The sequence below is a fragment of the Gracilinanus agilis genome, chromosome 5 (genome assembly GCF_016433145.1).
Source record: "Gracilinanus agilis isolate LMUSP501 chromosome 5, AgileGrace, whole genome shotgun sequence".
NCBI lineage: Eukaryota > Metazoa > Chordata > Mammalia > Didelphimorphia > Didelphidae > Gracilinanus > Gracilinanus agilis.
The window spans coordinates 193,415,021-193,422,975 of record NC_058134.1 but is presented as its reverse complement, the minus strand read 5'-3'; the positions used below and the strand labels follow the sequence as shown (position 1 = coordinate 193,422,975).

General features: G+C 38.0%; 1 protein-coding gene across 1 annotated transcript; it reads right to left on the bottom strand.

Moving 5' to 3' along the window:
* Window positions 1-390: 390 nt before the first annotated feature.
* On the bottom strand, window positions 391-5,598 carry LOC123248831 (matrix Gla protein). The gene is made up of 4 exons (XM_044677714.1): window positions 5,460-5,598; window positions 2,990-3,022; window positions 2,180-2,255; window positions 391-1,170 (listed from the first exon to the last, which is right to left on the bottom strand). Exons 1-4 carry the CDS (start codon window positions 5,518-5,520, stop codon window positions 1,032-1,034), a joined length of 309 nt encoding a protein of 102 aa, XP_044533649.1. The 5' UTR covers window positions 5,521-5,598; the 3' UTR covers window positions 391-1,031.
* Between the last annotated feature and the right edge of the window lie 2,357 nt (window positions 5,599-7,955).

Sequence of the window (7,955 nt, the reverse complement as noted above, 5' to 3'; positions counted from 1 at the left end):
TCATAAAGAGTTGGACTTGACTGAACAACAACAAATATTGTTTAAAAAGCAAAAAGAAAGAAATCTTGAAGAGGACTAGGAGTCAAGAGAGCTGGGTTCTATTGCGTATAAGATAAGCTAACTCACTGGGTGATACTGAGTAACTAAAATACTTAATCAGTCTTAATCTCTGTTTCTTCATCTGTAAATTAAAGGGGTTGGCTAGATGACCGCAATAGTCCATTCAAGCTCTACAGACCATAGGGTTGTATAAATCGCTTTTGACTTAGCTGAAGAGTCCAAGCTAGATAATAAGAATAGGAGACTAATATTAATTTTGATGTAAATGAGAGAGGCATTTAGAAGCCACTGAAGGGTTTTGAGGTAGAGAATGACACAATCAATCATTTATGACATTTAAAAAATTTTTGAATGTTTTATTGATGTTTTGTTCTTCTTTTACATCATTGTCACTTCTCAATGACACCCCCATATAAAATACATTAATGACATCTAAAAGTAGGATAAGCAAAACACTCAGTAATATATTAGCCAAAATTATGAAGCACCAATTCTTGATAGAGTGGGATGAAAGAGTATCATGAATACCTAAATGGTATGTTAGACTTTTCTCCTCACCTCCCTCCCCAAACCCTGTTCATAGAAAGGATTCTATCACTAACAGAATTTAAGAAATCCATTCTATTTAATGCTATATATGTGTTCAATGTTCTCTCTGACATAGATCCCTCAGTGAGTTAAGTGTGCAACTAAACAGAGTTTCTATAAAAACTAAACTCATAGAATAAAGGTATCAAATCAGGAGCTTATTGTGCAATAAGCATAAATCCCAGTTCCCCTCTGACATCCACTACACGATTATTGAAAGATGTAATGGAGAATCTAATAATCTTTTGATAAAGAAGAAGACAAAAATAAGAGATGAAAGAACATGCAGTTAACGAGTGATCCATATTTTTCCATGATAGTACTGTATTTGCACACAAATCCAGGCTCCAGGCCCTGGAAAGGGAGACTCCAAAATTCTAGATTCAGTTATTTCTTTGTTGCCTGAAATAACGATTATAGGCAGCACCATATCCATGAATGAAGGCATAGCGTGAACAGAGTGTGTAATCATCACATGCTTCCCGATGGATTTCATGGGTTGGCTTGGTGCGTTCTCTGACCCTATAAAACCAAGGAAGGAGACAGAAAAGAGTGAACCATTGGGATTCATGAATTGATAAAGGAGATGTAAGAAAAAGAGGGGAGAGAAGAAGAAATTTTTTGGAAAGAGAAAAAAAGTTGCAAAGTGGGAGAAAAACAAAAGAAGAAAAAGAGAAAGGGAAGAGGAATGATAATTATTAATGAAAATAAAACTTAGTTTTTCTTTCCTCTTCTTTAAGTCCTTCCACAAACTCAATATTCTTCACCATTCTGTCTTGTTCCCTTGGTACTCAGATTTAGTTCTAAGTTGCTCCCCAAAGACTTGGTTATAGTTGAGAGTTCTTACTTTTTACTGAAGACCCCCTCCCCAAAGCTGAGTTTTTCAAAATTAATAAAAATTAAAAACAATAACAAATGATAGCTTAGGAATAATAATAGTTTAAACTTTAATAGTTTAAAACTGCACCAAGACTTTTGGGATGCCCTGCTTTAATTTTTGCAAAGTGCTTTACATGTGTTATCTCTTTTGATACTTATAACAATACTGCAGAGTAAGTTCTATTATTACCCCCATTTTACAGATGAGGAAACTGAGACTGAAAGAAGTTATGTATCTTTCCCAGGATCACACAGGTAGTCAGTGTCTGAGACCAGATTTGAATTCAAATCTTCTTAAAGTCATCTAAATGTTTTTTTCTAAGGTCTCACTTGAATTGTAATAGGATATAGGCTAAATTTTTACTCACTGAAGAATGATAACACTTGTTAATTTATCCACAGATTGACCATATAGTTTCATTAGAGAGTATCATTTCCAAGTTCTAGGAAATTATTTGACCTCATTTGACCACCAGAACATTTTGGCAATAATAGTTTTCTGATTGGATAGTATTAAAATGCTCTGATTCCTTCTTTATGTCTAAACCGTGTATTTCAAATGTTTCTACTTTTGGAAATTTCATTTTTAGTTCAGTGCAGAGTTTTATCAACAGTGTACATTTTGACTGAGACTTTTGGTTTTCACACTTACCTCTCCTGGTGTTTAGCCCTCCATCTCTGTTGAGGTGACATAAAGTTATTGGCCTTTCTCCTGTTAATGAAGGGAGCTAAGGAAATGAAAATCAAGAGGCAGGATATGAGAAATAGCTCAAGAATACAATTCAGTGAACCCTAGCACCAACTAAATCTTAGTCACTATCCTAGGAGAATTATTTTTTTCCTTTTTTTTCTGGTGTGGATCCACAATTTCACTGGTGAGGAAATCTCATATGTTAATATAGAGCAGTAACTATTCTAAAATTTGTAGTCAGAGAGCTCCCTGGGAACTGAGAAGTAAATGACTTGCCCAAAATCACACAGCGAGTATGTGTCAGCGGGAGGACTTGATCCCAGGTCTTGGTGATTCCAAGACTTCCTATCTTCTATTCTACACTATTTCTCAGATTTATTCAACCTCCAAAAATTAGGAAAAAAAGACTCAGTACTGATGAGTACAGCATTCCAAAAACCCGTCTCCCATTTAATATATAGTCATTTTCTACCATTCTGTCAAATTTTCCATCTCTGTGGTAGAGTGCATGCAAGCCAGTTTGAATCTCCACAGCATTTGAATCAGGTGCTAAATATGTTAAGTGCTGTTACTGCCAGGGAGCACAGAGCTTGTGCTTATTTGGTGATGCAATTTAGAAAAGCCACCAAGGTTTTTAGATACTGACTTAACTCTACCCAGTGACTCACATTTTCTTCACTCAGTTATTCCTAACCTTTTCTCAAATAAGAGTAGGAAAGTATTGTTTATTGCAGATCATTTAAAATGTTTTTAAAATAAAAATTCACTTACTCATTTCATAGGATTCCATGCTCTCATGGGACTCTGGGGAAGAAGAAGAAATAATCTATTTTGTATTTACAACATATCTAAAATTCATACATACCAACAAAAAAGGGATAGGAGGAGAGGAGTTAAAAAGATATGGTAATATGTTTAACAAAATAATTAGGGCTAATTTCAGGAAATAAGTACTTGTAAAGCAATATTTCTAGCTATGTCCTGAATGACTGCATACTTCATTTTTACTTGTCTGTCAGAAGAAACAATGGCCACAATTTACCTAAAGAATTCCGAAAACCTCAGTTATATGGTCGATGTTAAAGGTTAGATCAACCACAATCATTTAGTAAGCACCTACTATGTGCTGTATGCTGTTAGGTAATGGAAACTCAGAGGCCAAGTGAAAAACTGCCCCTGCCCTCAAAGAGCTTACATTTTTATAAGGCGATACAAATAAAGTGAGAACAAGATAATATGAGGTGCAAGAGAGTTCTGTCCCATTTGAATGAGTGTTCCTTGGATACAAAAGTTTCTTTGTATCCTTAGTATTTAGCCCAGAGCCTGGTGCACACACAGTCAGCTTGTTGATGACTGACTAATGATTAGACCTATTATGAAAGTCTTCCTGTAGGATGTGGTACTTTGAGCTAAGCCTTGAAGGAAGGTAAGAATTCTAAGAGGTATAGGTGGGGAGAGAATGCATTTTGATAAAGACAAAGGAAGATTCAGGGAAGCAGATGCTGGGATGCTGTGTAGAGAGATTAGAAAGTAGACCATTTTGAAGAGAACATAGAGCTCATTAAGTAGAATAACATGGAATAGGTTTGGAAAAGTAGGTTGGAGCTGAGTTATAAAGATCGCTAAAAGGAGTTCCAGCAGCTTGTAGTTTATTATAGAGAAAATAGGGAGGAATCCCTGAAAACTCCTGAGCAGGGATATAACATAGAATTGTGATTTAGGAAGATTATTTGGGCAACTGTAGGGATTGGCTGAGAAGGAGGCAGAAGGACATGGAGAAAATGATTAAGGGGCTACTTCAATAATCCAGATAGGAGAACCTGAACTTGGACAGTGGCTATGTGAGTAGACAGATAGAAACAGGTAGGAAAGACGCCATAAAGGCAGAATTGACAAGTGTTTCATTTGGTTAGACAAAGGAATGAGTAAAAAAAAAGTTCAGGAAAGCTTCCAAGAAAGTGGTAGAATTGAATGACTTGGAGAACCAGAAGGTTTAGGTATGAAGAGCTCCATTTTGGACATGTTGAGTTAGGGACATTCAGGGGAAGATGCCTGTTAGAAAGAAGATGCTTGGCGATACAGGACTAGAGAGAAATCAGGTGACACCTTAGGAATATACACATACATATTTGCATAGAGATGACAAATCGATCACTCGGAAATTGATGAGATCACTGAAAGAAAGTATATATTGAGAAGAGAGATCAGGACAGAGTCCAAGATCACATAATGTGTGACAAGATACACATAAAACCCATTTTCCCCCCTTACAGAAGTCCTTTTCAGACATGGATAGAATAAGGTTAATCAGAAATCACACTCAAGTATTCTTTAGGTTACCGAAATGCCAAAGCTATGGCCCTGTTAGTGTTCTCTCTCTCTCCCTCTCTCTCTCTCTCTCTCTCTCTCTCTCTCTCTCTCTCTCTCTCTCTTCTCTTCCTCTCTTTTTGTTTCTCTATCTCTGCCTCTGTCTCTCTGTCTCTGTCTCTTTATCTCTGTCTGTCTCTGTCTCTTTCTGTCTCTCTGCCTCTCTCTGTCTGGCTCTGTCTGTCTGTTGGTCTCTCCCTCTCTTTTTTTTCTCTTTCTCTCTCTCTTTCTCTCTCTCTCCCCTTCTCTTCTCTCTTCCTCTCTCTCTCTGTCTCTGCCTCTGTCTCTGTCTCTGTCTCTCTCTCTCTGTCTCTGCCTCTGTCTCTCTCTGTCTCTGACTCTCTGCCTCTGTCTGTCTGTCTGTCTCTCTCTCTCTCTCCACATTCCTAACAGTCCACTGCCTTAGGTTGAACTACAAGGACAAATTAACCTGAGTGTTTTAGAAACAGTTTAGAGAAAGCATCTAGTTCAATGTCCTCATTGTAGAATGAGGAGATGAAAACCAAAAGGAGGTTAAATGACATCCAAAGACATATAGCTAGACAGTGACTCCATCTCCTTACTCACTACTTTTTTTTACAGCATCCCATCCTGTCCCTTCTGTGTGGTCATATATTCTTGTCACATCCTTAGAAAGAGAGTTAAGACTTCACAGAGAAAGGATGAGGGCTAGAAGAGAAATGGAAAGATGAGCAGCAGAGGAGATGAAACGTGCTGAGGAGCAGAAGAAATCTAGGGAAATGAGGAGACACCGAATTAATGGAAATATGAGATGAAGTCAAGGAGGCAGGAGGGAAAGAGAGAAGTCCAAAATAAAGTGAAGAGAGAGACAAGGGCATGGAAAATTCAGAGAGGCTGAAAAGAAGTATCTTACCATAGCATAGAGCTATCACTGCTAATGCAGCCAGAAGTGTGACAAAGACTAAGGTCTTCATGGTGTTTCCGTTGTCCCTCTGGGTAGCTCTCACGTTCTTTTGCAGCAGCGTGTAGAATGAAGCTTCCTAGAAGCTGCTTATGAGAGGCTGGGAAGTAGAAGCAGTGGTGTGTTTTTATTATGAGAGCTGGAGCAGCTGGGAGGGAGGAACGAGTGGGAGGGGTCCCAGAGAAGGTGGAGAATTGTTGGCACTTATTTGTACTGGTGCTGTTCCCAAACATTCACTCTTCACAGATTTTATCAGTTGTGGGGCCAGAACTTTTCCCCCACCCCCAGTTTTGACCAGTGCTACAAAGGGAGGCTGCTCTAGTACAAAAGTTCTGACCGCTGTATGCTTGGAGCTAGAACAAGACCTCAGGCAAGGGTCCATGGAAAAGGGAGTTACTATAAACATGTTTACCTTTATAATTCCTCCTCTGATATGCTTTCCTGGCTCTGACCACAATCACTTTAGCTACAAGACACAGCGCCTATAGTGTTTCAATGGCCCCTCTGATGGAGGAGGGGGAAGGTTCTTTGGGATAAAAGACAGTTCACATCTCCATGCTGAGCTTGCCTCCCTTTTGGTGTTGGACGTACTCCAGAGGTCAGTCAGGTATTTTCTTCATGACCTGAAATTTTTCCAGGCAAAACGAGGGAGGACAGATGTTATGCCACCCTGACAAATTCTGCCTGTTTTCTTGGCATCTTTATAATAATAATAATAACAATAATAATAACAATAATAATGATAATGATAGCTAGCACTGACATAGCACTTTAAAGTTTGTAAATTATCTGTATGTATATTATCTTCATTGATCCTCACTCTCCAGTAAGATAGCTATCATTATCCCTATTTTATACGCGAGGAAACTGAGGCTGAGAGAGATTAAGTGACTTGCTCAGAGCCATATAATTATTAAGTGTCTGAAATGAGGACTTTCTGACTCAAAAATCAATGCTCTTACTCACTATGGCGCTAGCACCTAGTAATTTGCCAATCCTTCATGGAATTAATCCCACTCAATTTCTCACGGCTACCGGTACAGTGGGTAGAACACCAGACCCAGAATCAGAAAGGTCTGAATTCAAATTCAGATCCCCACATTTACTAACTATGTGACCCTGGGCAAATCACCTAACCCCATTTGCCTCAGTTTCCTCATTTGTCATATCAGTTGGAGAAAGAAATGGCAAATAGTTCCAGTATCTTTGCCAAGAAAATCCCAAATGGGATCACAAAGAGTTCAACATGACTGAACAACAGCAACAACAATATATTCAACAACAACAGTATATTCCAAGCACCCCTCCACTAGATAGCATTACTCTGAAGTATATAGGGTTGTTCTTTTTGTATGCTTGAAACAGGGATTGAAAATTATTTCTTCTTTGTGTTATACAGGAAAACTTTTAATGTTTTTAATGATTTTAATGTGCAATAACAAATGCAACTTGACATAAAAGAATTGCTTATGTTCAATGAAGATTGGACTTTTCTGGCATGAAAAATGTGGTTATAAAAAGTAATACTGAAAAGTATTGTTTTGCTACCTTCTTCCTCAGTACTGAGGCAACTGGAAGTGCACTAGTATTGGATTTAGAGTAAAAAAGACATGAGTTCAAATCTAGCCTCAGACCCTTACTAGTTGTACGACCCTGGGCAAATCACTTATACTCTGTTTGTCTCAGTTTTCTCAACTGTAAAATGAGGAAAATAATAGCACTTATAGGATTATGGTAACAATTAAATGAAACAACACGGGTCCTCCATAAATGCTGATTCCTTTTCTCTTTCCTTTCCCTTTCACCATGTGGTTATTACTTTGCCTACCACAACCTCTATAGTTTGCTTTAGTGGTAATATCTGTATACAGATACATGAATCCAGGGATTAGCATAAATGTGAACATGTGTTTACAACTTTCACTATGATCTCTTAGGGAAGATGTGCTATTATTTTTCTTTCTTTTCTTACCAGGAGCATTCACCTTCCAACTATACTGTGCTTAACATTCTTCTCTGCCTCTTCGGTAATCAGAATAGTTTATTTCTTGGCCATACTTGCTCTCCCTTTTGTTTGTGGGTATGTTCCTAGAGATCTCTTGGTAGGAAAAGAGACCTCTTGGGGAAGTGTTGTCACTTCTCTTCCTGCTCTTTAGATATTCATTTATTCCTAGTAGCTTTGATAACCACTAAGACAAGTTTCATTTCATTATTAATTATGTTAAAGATTTCAGAGTGCTTAGAAGGCCATGTTGGGGGTCTATAACTCCTTTGGATCATTCAGGAATATCGCCTCTTTTGGAAAGGTTTGGGATATAGCTTAGTCTTTGCAGTTTGAGAACCAGGTCTAGAGATGAGAGATCCTGGATTCAAATTTGGCTTCAGACACTTCCTAGATGCATAATTCCATTGCCTAGACCTCCACTCTTTTGTCTTGGAACCAATACA

Bases quoted from the DNA above. Each gene is read 5' to 3' on its own strand.
- LOC123248831 (XM_044677714.1), bottom strand. From the start codon at position 5,520: ATGAAGACCTTAGTCTTTGTCACACTTCTGGCTGCATTAGCAGTGATA. The intron at 2,256-2,989 runs GTAAGTGAATTT...TCATTTCCTTAG, and splicing joins CATGGAATCCTATGAAATGA to CTCCCTTCATTAACAGGAGA. The intron at 1,171-2,179 runs GTAAGTGTGAAA...TTGGTTTTATAG, and splicing joins AGGGCTAAACACCAGGAGAG to GGTCAGAGAACGCACCAAGC.